Consider the following 15,550-nt stretch of genomic DNA (forward strand, 5'->3'; position numbering starts at 1 on the left):
TGTGCTGGATACATCCCTATGTCTCCCCACAGCATACCCTCTTTAGGCCCATACCACACTGATCTGGATTACACATAATTTTCTGTCTCCATACTGGGCTGAAAGTTCTTAGAAGTATAGTTATATCCTAAATACTAGGATTGTGTATGATTTAGGTGCCCAATACAGATGTGTTGAAAGAGGGAATGATTGGATGCATTTCTATTTGTTGAGGAAGGAAATGAGAACTGAAGGGCAGCTTGAAACGTTTAAAACCTGTTTAGGTTTTAAAACCTGAAAAACAATTTACCTAAAAATATAGTCTCCCCATTCTGGTTTAGTGTTAGATTTTATAATTAGATATTATTTTATATGAAATGCTATAACCTTCTCTTTTCAAAAAATATCCCTGTGTTGGGGATAATGGGATATCACAAGTGATAATGTGTCTTTAGTGTACCTGGGTGGATTCACTGATTATATGCTTTTCTTCCAGGGGTAGATGAAAGGGGTAAGAAGGTGGTCAGTCCTGGGAAATAGTAAGTCTGCACAGGACACTGGATGTCTGAGAACAGGCAGGAGAGAGATAAAAAGATGAAAAGGAGGATTACAAAAAGGAGAAATAGAATGGTGCCAAAGTTTGCCTATGCCAGAATCACACTGATGAAAAGCTAAAGTTCCTCCATGTTAGAATGGCTAAGCCCTCAAAGAGGCAGGTGATATTGACTGGGTATATCTGGGAAGCAGGTATGGATACGGAAGTAGTACACGGTACAGATATGGTTTGGGGACTACCCTGGAAAGAAAAGGTGGGTGTGCAGTTGTGAAGGCCAAGAAAAACAGAGGGGAATATTTATTTCGGAAGGTGCTGCATTTAGAGCCCTGCTGGGCTGGGGCTAGGCAATGCCACATTGACTTCGATTCACCTCAAAGAAGCTTTCATTTGCATCTCCGCAATGACAGCCACAGATGACAGAACCCAAGCCCTTAGGGGCAATGAGAGAAGTCATTCATGCCATGCCAGGAGCTTGATGTAATGCCAAGCCAGGGGATTAAAATGCAAGAGCGAGGCAGGAAGCTGTGGCCCAGAATGTTTTGAAGAGAAGGAAACAAGAGACATGCATGTGGAACGATCTTCTTTGAATACCACTGTGAGATGCAATATTTAAGCTTGGATAAGTTGACCCCTGGCTCTACCCCGTCTTTCCTTCAAGCCGACAAGACCTTTGCAGGATCCATGCCACCACATGAGTGACTATAATTGTAAGGAATAACTTCTGGGAATAAAAAAGACAGCTTTCATAAGAATTGGGAAAACTTGCAGATGAGCCCGAAGGCCAGAGCTAATAGAAATGACATCATGAAGCAGTTTATATTACTTCTTTTTCTTGTGCTGCTACAAAAATCACTTCTCTTCATCATGGCTTTTTTGCAAAACATGCCTGGCTCTGGGACTTCTGTCTGCACACTCTCGTGAAAAGCATTTCATTACTACAGCACATGCCTAGATTGAAACAAGAATAATCGACTCTAACATTTAACTGTGAGTTTTGTTTTCAACTTCCATCATGCTTAGGCTTTGTTTTTCACACACTGAATTTTTATTCCCACAAAGTGACAAAGGAGATGGAACTTCTAGTTTTTGAGTTTCAGTACCATACTAACTTGGTCAAGCTCTCACAAGCATTATTTTATTCCATTCATACATCTATCTCATGGAGTATGTTTTGTTTTTTGTTTTGTTTTATTTTGTTTTGTTTTTCGATGAGTCCCAGAGGTTAAGTAATCTGCCCTACGTCACGGTGCTAGTACGTAGTTCAGCCAGCCAGGGTTTCAGCTTAGTTTTTCTGATGTTGAATCTCATGTGTTATTCTCTAGATCATACTGGATCAGACCAATACCAATACACCAGTATTCCCAGTGAAAATCTAATAGCAATATGTTGTCATGCATTACTTTCTTGCCCAAGGAAGGAGTCATTAGCTCAACAAGCATTTATTCCACAAATGCCCCAGCTTTAATATTAGGACACATAGCAACATATGAGCAAAACTGGGCATTCAAAAGCTAGAAAAGATGTGGTCCCTGATCTCAAAGAGCTTATAGAACGTAAGGCACATGTTCAAAAGAATGATTACTATAATGAAGTCTCACTTCCTAGTGGCCAGGGGCCATTTCAAGAAACCATAACACAGCAATAGAGCATGCACCTTCCTCAAAATTCCAGAGACCTACGTTTTAGACTAGCTTTGCCACTAACTCAGTTGGACCCTAGAAAGAGGGCTGATTCTCTGAACCTCTGCTTCTTTATCTACAAAAGGAGAAGATCTGTCCAGATCTGGGCTGGCAAACCACTACATGACTGTGGGAAGGCAGAGTTATTACAAGGCATCCTTAATTCCACCAAGCCCCAAGTACTTGCTATAGACTAAGCACCTTGCACATTGATATACTGCACTTTCCAAATGTATGTAGATGTGGTTGTGGTTAATACAATTTAAATTAACATAATTTAATTGCTCTATAAGAAAATATGTAAACTTTAGCTAGCCAATAGACACAAAGAGACAGAAATTTTAACTATTGTTAAATTCATAGCAACTTTTGGTCCCTAGATATTTTCTCAAAAACGTAATAAGAACAGTCCAATTACTATCAGGTGAAGTTCTAAAATTTTTTAGCATTGAAAAAGAGTCTACTCCAGGGGCCCCCTGAGTGGTTCAGTCAGTTAAGCATCTGACTCTTGATTTTGGCTCAGATCATGATCTCACAGTGGTGAGATCAAGCCCCATGTCGGGCTCTGCACTGAGCATGGGGCTTGCTTAAGATTCTCTCTCTCCCTCTCCTTCTGTCCTTCCCCTGCTTGTGCATGCTCTCTCATGCGCATGCTCTCTCGCTCTCTCGCTCTCTTGCTCTCACTCTCACTGTGTCTCAAAAAAAAATCTATTTAAAATGAATCATAGACCTGTGTATAAAACATACAAGTATAAAACTCTTAGAAGAAAAATCTTTGTGGCTGTGGGTTAGGCAGAGGGCTCTCAGATATGACACGAACAGCACAGTTTACTAAAAAAATAACAATAACTTGATAAACCGGACTTCATTAAATAAAAACTTTTGCTCTTCAAAAATACATTGTTAAGAGAAGGATTTTTCTCCCAAGCCACATTGGGAGAAAAATACATGCAAATCACATATCTGACTTAGGACTTGTAAGCAGTACATAAGTTTTTAAAACTCACAAATATACGGTAAGGAAACAAACCACCCATTGAAAAAATAGGCCAACGATTTGAACAGATATTTAACCAGATGTACAGACGACAAATAAACGAATGAGAAGATTCTTGACATCACTAGTCTTTAGGGAAATGCAAATTACAGCCAGGATGAGATGCACTCCACACATATCAGAATGGCTAAAATAATTCTTTTAAAAGCTGACAGTACTAAGTAATGTTAAGGAAGTGAAACAACTTGAACTCTAAGTAATGTTAAGGAAGTGAAACAACCAGTGTGTTGCCGGTGGGGTGCAAAATAGAATAGTCACTTTAAAAACTGCTCAGGGGCGCCTGGGTGGCTCAGTCGGCTAAGTGTCCGACTTCGGCTCAGGTCATGATCTCACTGTCCGTGGGTTCGAGCCCCGCGTCGGGCTCTGTGCTGATGGCTCAGAGCCTGGAGCTTGTTTCAGATTCTGTGTCTCCCTCTCTCTGACCCTCCCCCGTTCATGCTCTGTCTCTCTCTGTCTCAAAAATAAACGTTAAAAAAAATTTTTTTTAAATAAATAAATAAATAAATAAATAAATAAATAAATAAAAACTGCTCAGAAGTTTCTTATAAAGTTAAACAAATGCTTACCATATGACCTAGCAATCCCACACACCAAGAAATAGGTACACACGAAAACCCATATGTGAACTCTTAGAGCCTATGAAAACAACCTGAATTTCCTTCACCAGTTGAATGGGTAAATGAACTGTATAGCTCGAAATAATGGAATACTACTCAGCAATGAAAAGGAATAAGCTACTGATACACGGAACAGCATGGATGAACCCCACATCCATTGTGCTAAGTGAAAGAGCCATATTCAAAAGGCTATACATACTGTGATTCCATGTATCTAATATTCCGTCTATTTCTGACAGAGGAAGAAGAAAGATCAGAGGACAAAGCAGTGCCCCCAAGTGTGCAGACACTCTTAAGTAAAATGTGGGCCCTTGCACACACCCCTCACCCACTTTTCCCACTACCCTCCTCCTACGTTCTTGGAAGCCTAGTCTATGCCACAGTATGCTCCTGTCACTTACACTATACCACACCTAGGACTCTCTCCCTCCGAGTCTTCTTCCTCCAAAGCCATCCCCTATTCATGAAATTCAAGCCACCATCCTTCAGCCTGTCCCAATTCTGCTCAGTTTTACCAGGAAAAAAACATGATTTATGTAATTGACACTAAGATTTGAATCGCCACAGACAGCCCCTTTAATCTCTCAGAATTTTCATGGCTTTTAGAGGTGAGATTTACAATCTCTATTTGATAGACCTTCAGACAATACTACTACAGGGTGAAATCACTTTTTTAAAAAAATCAAACTGTTTTTATGGCTGGGACAGAGGGAGCTGTAACCTGGAGGGTGATGGTTTCGGCAGGACCCTTGCCCCTCCATACCCTGATTCTCACAGCTTTTTCCTTGCTCCTGCTTCTGAGTCTGAGGGTTTGCCGCTTCATCATAGTTCAAGGAGCAACCTGGGGCAGCAATAGAGGCAACAGGGGCTCCAAGGGAGCAGGGGTGGTGAATCTGATGGGGGGTGGGGAGCAGGGATGTCTTTGATGGTTGTTGTTTGAATGCATGAGTTACTTAAAACTAGCATTAGGAGAGCAGAGCCTGTCTATGTTGACTTCATAGGACTGAGGAAAAAGCAACTTTCTGCTAAATAAAGTTTAAGCCCTCCACTGGCACATTTTTAATTTGCTTTCTTTTCATTCTATTCAAATGACACACTTCAAAAATAATAAACCTTGATTCAGGTTAACATTTTCATTATTTTGAAAGTCCAGAAGGGCTATTTGTAGGCATTCAGATTAGATTTTAAAATCACTGTAGTTTGATATTTTACTAAGAGTTTTAGAATCTTAATTTTTGCAAAACAGATTCTAATTAAAATAAAGACTTTTGTTGGGATACAAATGAAACATATAGATTTAATTTACCATGACAACAAACTTTGCAGAGGGTCTGGTACCAATAGAGTTAAAAATGTAGCAGTATAATTAGAAGGGTTACATTTTACCATTTATAGTTACACACAGAAAAATATAACTGTAGTTGCCATGGCAACTCACATCTCAATCAGGATTTTCTTTCCTCCTTCAACTCTACCAATCAACTCACTGACAATAAAAGCCACTGAAGAAGAGGTTGAACAAATACAGATGAGAAATTATAAAAGTACATAGCAAGCATTTAACTATGTGGTAATTTCCTAGGGAAATTTCTTAGGTGTGTTTCCACTATTTTAATTTTATCGGAAGCTATGTATTTTCTTCTCTGTCTTCTGAAACAATTCCAGAAAAAAACAGATTGGTGTTTTGGTAGTGGTGGTGGTGGTGGAATTGGCTTCATCGGTGGTCCTGAATCGCCATAATGGGTAACATCATAAACATTCTTATTGTCTGTTCAGAAACTACCTTAATTCAGCTTCACTAAGTTTCTTAAATGAGCTCCACATGCCATTTAACCACGGGCTCTCTAAGTCACATAAAAACATAGGAACACTTGAATGTATCATAAACAGAATACAAACATTGAACAGTTGGTTCTGAAATTGGAAGTAACTTCAACATCAACTTCCTAGAAATGCTGTGCCCATATTTCATCATGATGTGACTGAATATCTCCCATGAATGGAGTCTATTATCCATGCCCTGGCTCAAGGCTGGCAAAGGTTATCTTATCGATCTTGTGAAGGACTCAAAAATGAGGAAAAGTTTAACAACTTGAAAACTGAAGGCATACACTAGCGATTGCTAACAAATTGCTTTCTGATTCATATTCAAAAAGCAGAAAGTGGGAAAGGCAGACTTCACTGGCTCTTACCTAATAATTATCCACAGCGATGACATTTGTACTTTCTATGATATATATCACAATCTCAAGCACAGCCAGAGCTCAAATTACACAATAGCAAAGCATTAACACAAAAAAGAAACATGATATTCTGAAAAGGTACCTAAGCTTATCACAAATTATAAATGTATATCTATAAATGGTTATCTAGACATTTTTCGAAATGACATTGAATTTGTAATTACTAGATTTCCTGCTATGACTAAACATAACTGATAAAGAAGAATGCAGAGAATGCTTCTTGGATAGAAGTCCCATAGTCCTATACACACACACACACACACACACACAAACATACACACACGGACACACACACCATGCTCTCTGGTATTAGAACATTTGCCCCTCCTCTCCTTTCTTCTTGGAATGGTTCCACCCCTACCTCATCTCTGTACCTAGCTTTCTCTTGCTTACTCTTTAAGGTTTACCTTAAGCATCTCTTTTAATCCTACTATACCTCGAACACATTCTCTACTGTCTCCCTCTCCTTGGTCCACATATTTTGTGGCTATTGCAACTTCTGTGTTTATCATACCCTCAGGGACTCACTCTTAACTAGGGCCTGTCTTCATGTTTAGTACTCCTGGCTCAAACTGACTTCCTTATACACTTTGTCTTTCTTGAAATTGGGACTAGGTCTTACACATCTCTGTATTCCTGGCTTTTAGCAAAGTGAGCTCCTAGCATTTAGTCAGAGATCAACAATTGTTTTGGAAAGACAGAGAGACAGACACAGACACAGAGACACAGATACAGACAGGGGAAGTGAGGGAAGATTATATATGTATTATATATATATATATATATATATATATATATATATATACACACACATATATATATACACACACTATATATATATATAATTAATATAATATAAGCTATATATTATATATATATAAACACACACACACACACATATATACAGTCCTCATAATTTAAGCATATAGAATAAAGCCTAACAACAAAAAGATAAATATGATAATGGGTTGAGGGAATCCCCTATTTTGTAGTTACTGAGAAACATTACAATACATTTATCAATATGTACTTATTGATAAGTTACTATGGATGAAGTCATACAGATGACTCAAAAAATTATAAGACGATGCCATCTAGCTAAGTACACCATGAAAATAAGTAATGTTCTAAGGTCATGCACAATTAATTGCCAAGTGAGAATTGCAGACAATAAGCTTTCTGAATTCAGATGACAAAAACAACCTCGTGGGCTGAGAAGGGTATGTGGTGGAAGTAAGATTCATACCAGACTTTGAAGGATGATTGATTTTGGATGTAGAATGTATCCATTCACTCTGCCTCGCCACAACCAACCTCGTATTACACTTCATCTTTACCATGTAATTGCACTAGTTACAGTCTCATTTTCTGGTTCTTCCCTCAACCCCTTATATGTAGACACTCATCAAAGTTCCACTTTCATTGTCTTCAAATTTAGTATTTTCTCCATAGGTAACTTCACTTGGAAGATACCATATTTAAAATCTCTGGGATCATTCCCAAACCTGGATCTCTGGCACCAACCTCTTACCTGAGCACCTCCCTCATTTCTCACTGTTCGGTAATTACCTCCACAAATATAACCAACCTCTTACCTGAGCACCTCCCTCATTTCTCACTGTTCGGTAATTACCTCCACAAATATATCCTTTCAGTATCCCAGACTGTACCTGCTCAAATCAATGACAGCCTCTTAAGACCAATTGTGTATCCCATTCTGCTCCTGTTTCTTCCTGTACTGATCGGTGGCATCACTACACTTAAAATATCACCCTGGGCTTGAAAACTTAGTATTATGTAATTCCTCTCTTTCCCCCAAATGCCACACCTCTTTCAGGACCTTTTCCCTGAACCCCCTTCTAGAAGCTTTCCCCACCACATCAGAGCTCCCAGAGAATGTTGATGCTTTTCTTATGATACCATAGCTGATCTTGTGTTGTGATTATTTGTGCATCCATATTATCCAACTTTGAGAGCCATAAAGGACCCCAAACCCCTGCGGCCATGCTGCTGAGGGCATCACCTGGACAGGAAAGCCCCCTCTGTGAATCTCCTTTTCTTTCAGAGTTCCCTTGCCCTCCTTCCCTTCTGAATGGCAGCTCCTGTGCAGTTGTTTTGGAAAGTTTTATGCCCAGAGTGACTGGCTCCCCAGGCAAACCCGTCAAAGCACCATCCAAATAAGGCTCGGAGTGTGCAACTGCCCCCCAGTGGTCATATTTTTTTTCTCGATCAGCATCCAGATCCCTCAAAATCACTATGATGACTATTGAATAAGAGAAATACAGGAGATGGGCCAGTGACAGTTTTGATGATTTAAGTGTGGATGACTGAATGTTTATATTATTGTGACACAAAATAATTTTATGTTATAAAAGGTAGCATAAAGTGCCTCTCAAAGAGTAACTATATCATCAAGTTTGGTGGTGGGGATGAGATTCTCTGAGGAGAGCCTGGCACAGCAAAGAGAGAACTAGACCACCCACACAAATAATGAATATAAAACTGAGGAGTGGAGGTAAGAGGGGAGAGGAGAATGTGGGGGTGGGGGGAGAAAAAGAGAGATGGAAGAAAGAAGGCATGAGAGGCTACTGAGCAAAAGAGCAACTGAATCAGGCCTGTAGAGAAATGTCAGCCAAGAAGAAATAACCAATAACAGGTGTGGTCAAAGAACTAAAGAACAGGAATTTGTAAAATCACATTTGACCTAGTTTGGTCTGGGCTTCTACAATGGACTGTTAGCAGTTCATTTTTATTAAAATCTTATACAAGTGGTATTAGGACAAATCAAGGCGGGAAGCTGCCGTCTCCTATACCTGAGTTAGTGTGAAGCAGACAGAACAGAACAGACATGAGTCAGAAGTGATATTCTGAAGAGAAACTAAATGAAAATATGGCCACAGGAACATAAGGGCCCCAACTGGCGGAGAAGATAGGATTCTAAGCAGACATGACCTTATACGCTAAGGGTCTATAGAAGGTATGGTGCATTTAAAACCAATTACCTTACTAGAACAGAGAGCAAAGTGGAGTTATGAGGGATGGAAGCCAGGGAATAGCAGGCAGTCAGTGCTAAGGATGGGAGTCTTTATTTTAAGAACAATGATAAGTCATATTTTTCTTTAGGAGGGTGACATGTTTCAATTACCTTTTATAAATATCACTTGGGCAGCTGTGTGGAGAAGAGATCAGGGCAGTGGGTATCAGGGTGGATGAAGGGAGAATATCCAGGTAGCTACTACTGGAGTCCAAAGGAGATATGATGAAAAAAATGAAGGAGGTATATGGATGCAAGAGTCATTCTGGAGCTAAATTGATAAGATTTACTAGATGGATTGGATATTGATGATTAAGCAAAGAAAAATGTGAAAAATAAGTTCAAGTTTTCAAGAGTGTCAACAGGCTGAAGGATAATGTTATTAATTAAGATAGAGCATCAGGTTAGTGTGAAAAATTATGAATTTCCTGTTAGGTTTGCAATGCTTTTGAAAAAGTTAAATGAAGGTGTTGAGCAGGCAGTTGGCTATCTAAAGTAACTCAGAGAAGAGGTGTGGAGTGGATATAAATGAAGGAGTTAAGAGCACACACATGGTCATTGAAGCTTTGGGCATGGGTGACCTGTGGAGGGGCAAAATACAGAATGAGAGGAAAGGAAGTACTTTGAGGTTTTAGGAGCATCAACAATTAAGGATTGATAAAGGATGAGATAGTAAAGGAGACTGAGAAAGAATGGTTAAAGAAATGAAAGCCAGGAGTATATTTGGGATGGGGGATGGGGGGGGGGGAGGAGAAGTTTCTCAAAAGATAGAAGAGAAATATCCTAAAGGCAAAAACAGCCAGTGATGCCTTTTGAAAGGTCAAGTAGTCACAGAGGCTGATATGTCAGCAAGAATTTATCAGAAGGTCATTAGTGACCTTGAGGAGAGCTGTTTCTGTGAACTAATGATGATGAGAACCAGAAAATAAAGATGGCAAGTATCATCAATTTTTCTGAAAATTTTGGTTGTGATGAAGAGATCAGGTGCCTGTCAAATGAATTTGTATAATTAGGCTATTAATTTTTAAGAAGTTTATATTTTAAGATGAAAGGGGTTTGAACATGGAAAGAGAAGGAAACCAGTGAAGCAGGGATTTGATCACAGAGGTAGGAGGAGAGACAGATGACAGTAACAGGGAAGAGCAATTATAAAAGCTAAAATCTTGATTCAGTCTTAATTAAAATGAAAAGAAATTATAAGTTCTGGGGGAACTGGATAAGAAGATTTCAAAAGAAATAATCTTGTTGATGTAGCTTGGTCATTCAAAATGCTATGCTGGTTGTTTCCCTTCTGACAAAAGAAGGTAGAGGAGGTCAGAGAATATTTTTATCCCAATGACCAAGGAGCTGCCTTAGAAACCAGCTAGAAAAGTTTTGACTTAAGTTCCAAAATTTACATGCTATGTCTTATTATCATGAATTATAACTTCTCTCTTTAATCTTATTTTTTTTTAAAAAGGCAAGAGGCTTTCAAAGATATTTAACTCTTAACTCCAAAATTCTGTTTGATTCCCAGATCTTAACCTCTCACCATAAAACTAATGTATATCATACATAAAATGATACCTGTTAGAAAAAATTGCTTTTTTTCTCTCTGTTTGGTATAATATATGGTTATTTTAGAAAATTAAATTCTCTCATTTAATCTCTAATTGAACTCACCAGTCTCATGCTAATTGATACAGAATTACATGCAGCTATAGTTATAGGTGTAGATACAGAAATAGATATAGACATAAACACAGTCTTATATAGTCTTAGCTATTGATAGATGTATACATATAAATATAGATAAAGGTGTGATATCATGGGTTCTTCTGCTGACAAAAAAGCTTGACTACCTTCTTAAGGCAGCTTACATCAAACCTGTAATAGATTTTAATCCAAATACAATCCCCACACAAATTTTAATCTAAACACAAATAAGTTTGATTTTTCCATATTCTGTAAGTCAAGAAAGGAACAACTGGGGGAATGGGGATGATCCATGGTGTCAAAGGCCACGGAGAGGTCAAGGGGGGAAAAGGTTGAAGAAAAGGACTCACTTCCACAATGGCTGGGAAGTCTGGAGGTCTTTTCAAATGTGCTGCAAAGACAGGGGTGTGTGAGAGAAAATGAAATCTCTGGGAAAGATTTGGTGATGGGAAAAATGAAGGTTCACAAAATGAACAGAAAAGAGAGTAAGAGTGTTAGTATTAAGGGGTAATTCTGTTACAGAAGACATGAGAAAGGGAAAAGAGAGGAGGAGACAAGTGTATAAGTGAGGGATGAGGGAAATAAGGTTAGCACTGAGCTATTAGCTAGTATTAAAAACCATAGTCCCCCATTTTTATATTTTTGACCTATTTTCATTTTCTTTGTGTTCTTCTGGGGACAAAGATTTCTTTTTTAAGCCTTTGCTTCTTTTATCATTTAATGATTGCTTCTATTTTTCAGCTTTCACTAAAAAGGCTCTTTTTCAGCCCTAGGAATACACTGGCATTAAAGGTGAGAAACAGAAGCTTACTCTGAGCTCTTCCAAAGAAAAGCATTTTAGAAATCAAAGGCATTGCTGTATTGTTATTATTCCCTCCTTCCCCTGAAAGCTTGGCATGACATTAGCTCTGATCCTCAAAGAGAAATCTTTCAGTTTAGCCATTATATTAATAATCTGTGCCTCTAAAAAAAGGAATGGATAGCTAAATTGATCAACCTAGTCCAATAATCTTCTCTTTCCCTTAGTTCTGGTGCTATGGACCTAATCCAGGAACCAGAAATAGGAGCATTGTGACTCATTTTATCTTCCATGTAAATTACATCCAGCAATGCATAAATTGTAAGGGCATATAGCCAAGCACTACCAGTTCTATGCAAACAGAGATCCAGAAGCTCAATGGGCATTGAAAGCATGAGATAGTAACTCATGAATAATCCTTCTGTATTTTTACACAGTTATATAACCAGTTTCTAATTGTAATGATAATTTACATTAATATTGGAATAATACATAGAAGATGAACGTAAGTTTTTGGAGATAATAAATATTTCTAAGTACCAGTTATTATCTATTAAGACAAAATTGGATGGGTCTTAAAATACTCAGGAAACAATAGTAACTACCAAAACTCCTAGTTAATATTTCCCCCACTTCGGTAGCTCCATGAAAGGTATCACTCATAAAGAGAAAGCTAACTGCCTGAGGGGAAAGAAGGTTATAAACTAGAAACATAATCCATATTTGGCAGTTCATATAATTGGAAGTCACCTATAGATGAGGAGGCTTAAAAAGAAAATATTTTAACAGATAAGTTAGATGTAATTCCAAGTTGTGATTGTTCATCATGTTTAATAGTTATGCATATATGAATAATATAAAATATATGTAAATATATTTTCTGCACAGCAGATGAAAATTTTGGGAAATAAAACAATCTAATACTAAACAAGCACATTGTTTAATAAACTCTTGTTTCCAATTGTTGAATTGGAAAAGTAAGACCCATTGGAACATGGAAATGTTTGGTGGAGATATTCTAGGGGCTGATTCCATAAAAACAATTTTGGATCCCCTAAAGCAAAACCAAATCAGAGACTTATTTTTCTTTGTGTGGTAGAGATGGCATAGACTGTAGGAGTTCTCCACATGTGTCTGCTTCTTTGAAGGTCATGGTAAGCTCCATTTTTGTGCACTGACATACCCCCAGATCCTAGAACAATATCTGTCACACAATAATCACCCAATAAGTTAAATGATTGTTGACATTCCTAGCATGGATTTTGTAGAACAAGGTGCCCTCCACACGGTCTATAATTTTAGTTACAATTATTGCTAGCGACAAAACATTGAAGTATAAACAACCCTTTTATCCCTTAAAGTTTACGGAGAACTTGTCAGTCATATCCTCACCCAGTCATACGGGTTCATCACAGCCTGGAGGCAGTGGTGCACTGGGAGCCCATAGCGGGGCCCAGCCTGGTGCTGGACTCCGTTCTCTCCTCTGCTGCTTGTATGGGTTGAATTGTGTGCCCCCAAAATTCATATGTTGAAGCCCTAACCCACAGTGCCTCAGATGCAACTTTATTTGGAAATAGGGACAACGCAGATGTAATTAGTTAGGTTAGGAGGAGGTCATACTGGAGTAGAAAGGGCCACATATGTTATATGACTGGTGTTCTCTTAAGAAGGGGAAATGTGGACAGACATGCCCTCAGGGAGAACACCATCTAAAGATGGAGGGAGAGATCTGGATGATGCTTATACCAACTCAGAAATGCCAAAGGGTGCCTGAAAACCACCAGAAACTGGGAGAGAGTGTAGAATAGATTCTCCCTCTCAGTGCTCAGTGGGAACCAACCTTGCCGAAATCTCGGTCTTGGACTTCTAACCTCTGGAACTGTGACAAACATTTTTGTTAAGCCACCCAGTCTGTAGGACTTTGTTACAGCAGCCCTTAGCAAACGAATACAGCTACATACTCCTTGCAGATTTCCTACCAGATGCACTGGTACCCTGACCTCACTCCCACTGGGCACCGTCTTATTCAGCACTCAGAGTTCACAAGACACCTCCGATTTATTGCAAAGATTCTGCAATTATACATTGTCAAATTCCAACACATTCTTCCATCAAGTTACCCAGCAATTACATCTGACACCTTTCCCTTACCTTCTGCTCGCTCCCATGCTTGGAGTGGCACTGCAACCAGGAGGAGGTGGCGGAAACCAGGACTGTCTGTTAGGAAACGACATCGTTGATAAACATGGTGCTTGAAAGACCTGATCCCACCCACATGTCTACCAGGAAAGCAGAAAATAACTTGACAGTTAAAAGGCATTGAGACGACTTTTCTATAAGCCTTGGAAATAAAATGAAAACTATTTCATCAACTCAATAGGAAGTAACTAGCCTACAATCTAGGCTCTCTGCTCACAAGTAAGCTCCTTTCCCTGCTTTCCTGACACGAATATGTGGACATTTCTTAAAGAGAAACATGAAAAGAATCTGGAAAATAATATTTGTTAAATCTAGCTAGTGGGTTCATCAGTGTTTATCATCAACATACTTCTTTTTCTCTTTATTTTTCTGCATATCTGAAATATTTTATAATAAAAAATAATCTACTCTAAATATGGTTTTTAAAAAGCTACATGATAAAAAACTCTGAAAGTAAGAATAATGAAAACATATGTGAATGTCACAGTAATATTAACCTCAATTATATATACATATACGTATATAAATATATATGTGTGTATATGCATAAATATAAACACATGAATATCCAATTAGAAAGATGTCTTCACATTCCCAGGATGTAATTTTAACTGATAGAGATAGCTAAGGGCTCTGTCAAAAAGACTTAGATATGGACCAAAAATAAAGACATTCAGAGGAGAGTGACATATCAGAGGAAAGCCCAGAGAAGGAAAGTCTGGGATAAGGAGAGAAGGAGAGCTGGCTTTAAATTTCTGAAGCAGGTCTATTCTCTGAGGCACTACAGGACTGAACTAAGATTTAAAAAATGGGCATAAATCAAAGCAGATTTCAGCTCAATGTAAGTAGTCAATGCTACTCACAAGAGCTAGTCAAATGTATATCACAAAAATAAGAGTCTTATTGCTGGCTTCAATGATCCTGAATTATGTCTAACCTGCCAGAGGAAAGATTCTTGCAGTGGGTAGGAGATGTGAAAATAATATTTCTCTTGGGTCCAAGCGAAAGGTGATCACATTTTCTGAGACTCTGCAGACACAACCAGAATTCCAGCTACAGGAGCATTTTTGGCAAATATCCAGTCTATCAACAAACATTGAACACCTACCCTACACTAGGCACGGTCCTAGGTGCAGGCAAAGAAAATAAAACATTTTAGAAGTACTGAAGTTCATGAACTTGTTTTCCATTGGATCATGATTCACTAGCACTGTGTTCTCTTCAGCAAGCAAAAATTGCTTCCACCGTCACGCTCTGTCTCATGAAGAATATTCTGCCACCACAGGTCTACCTAAATAAATCGAAGTCAGCACAAGCAGAAGGTGGGAGGCCAGGCAGAGGATTTCAGAGAAGGAAGAAATAAACACACAAACACAGATTGATGTCTCGAGATAGGGCCTTTGACTCTACTTGGAAATAGGGTCAACGCAATCTGCAGAGGAGGCAGCAGCAATGCAGGCTGAACGCAGGAGCATGGCAACATTTGTCCACGCCACAGCCATTATTTCAGGGTAAGGCATCCCCTGTCGCAGGGCTCTACTAAAAGTGCTACCTGAAGTAGCTTACCCTTTGGTGAGCTCTGTCATTGAAAATATTACCTAGGTATTCAAGACCCCAAGGGAGCTGGAGAAAAGACTGCATCTTTGAAAAGGAAATTAGGGGGAAAAGGAACAAAGTTTGAGGACATCAGAA

At 38.7% G+C, this 15,550-nt stretch overlaps 1 protein-coding gene across 8 annotated transcripts in view; it reads right to left on the bottom strand.

The window, feature by feature from the left end:
- The window catches only part of SCEL (sciellin), a 112,984-nt gene that overhangs the window by 66,283 nt on the left and 31,151 nt on the right, over positions 1 to 15,550 (bottom strand). For all 8 annotated transcript variants that reach the window (XM_078432624.2, XM_078432611.2, XM_060636914.3 and 5 more), the window contains one exon: positions 13,811 to 13,876. In XM_078432624.2, coding sequence (XP_078288750.2) covers positions 13,811 to 13,876 — 66 coding nt within the window. The remainder of the gene's footprint in view (positions 1 to 13,810; positions 13,877 to 15,550) is intronic.

Source organism: Panthera onca, chromosome A1 (assembly GCF_046562875.1).
Source record: "Panthera onca isolate mPanOnc1 chromosome A1, mPanOnc1 haplotype 2, whole genome shotgun sequence".
In the NCBI taxonomy this organism is placed as follows: domain Eukaryota; kingdom Metazoa; phylum Chordata; class Mammalia; order Carnivora; family Felidae; genus Panthera; species Panthera onca.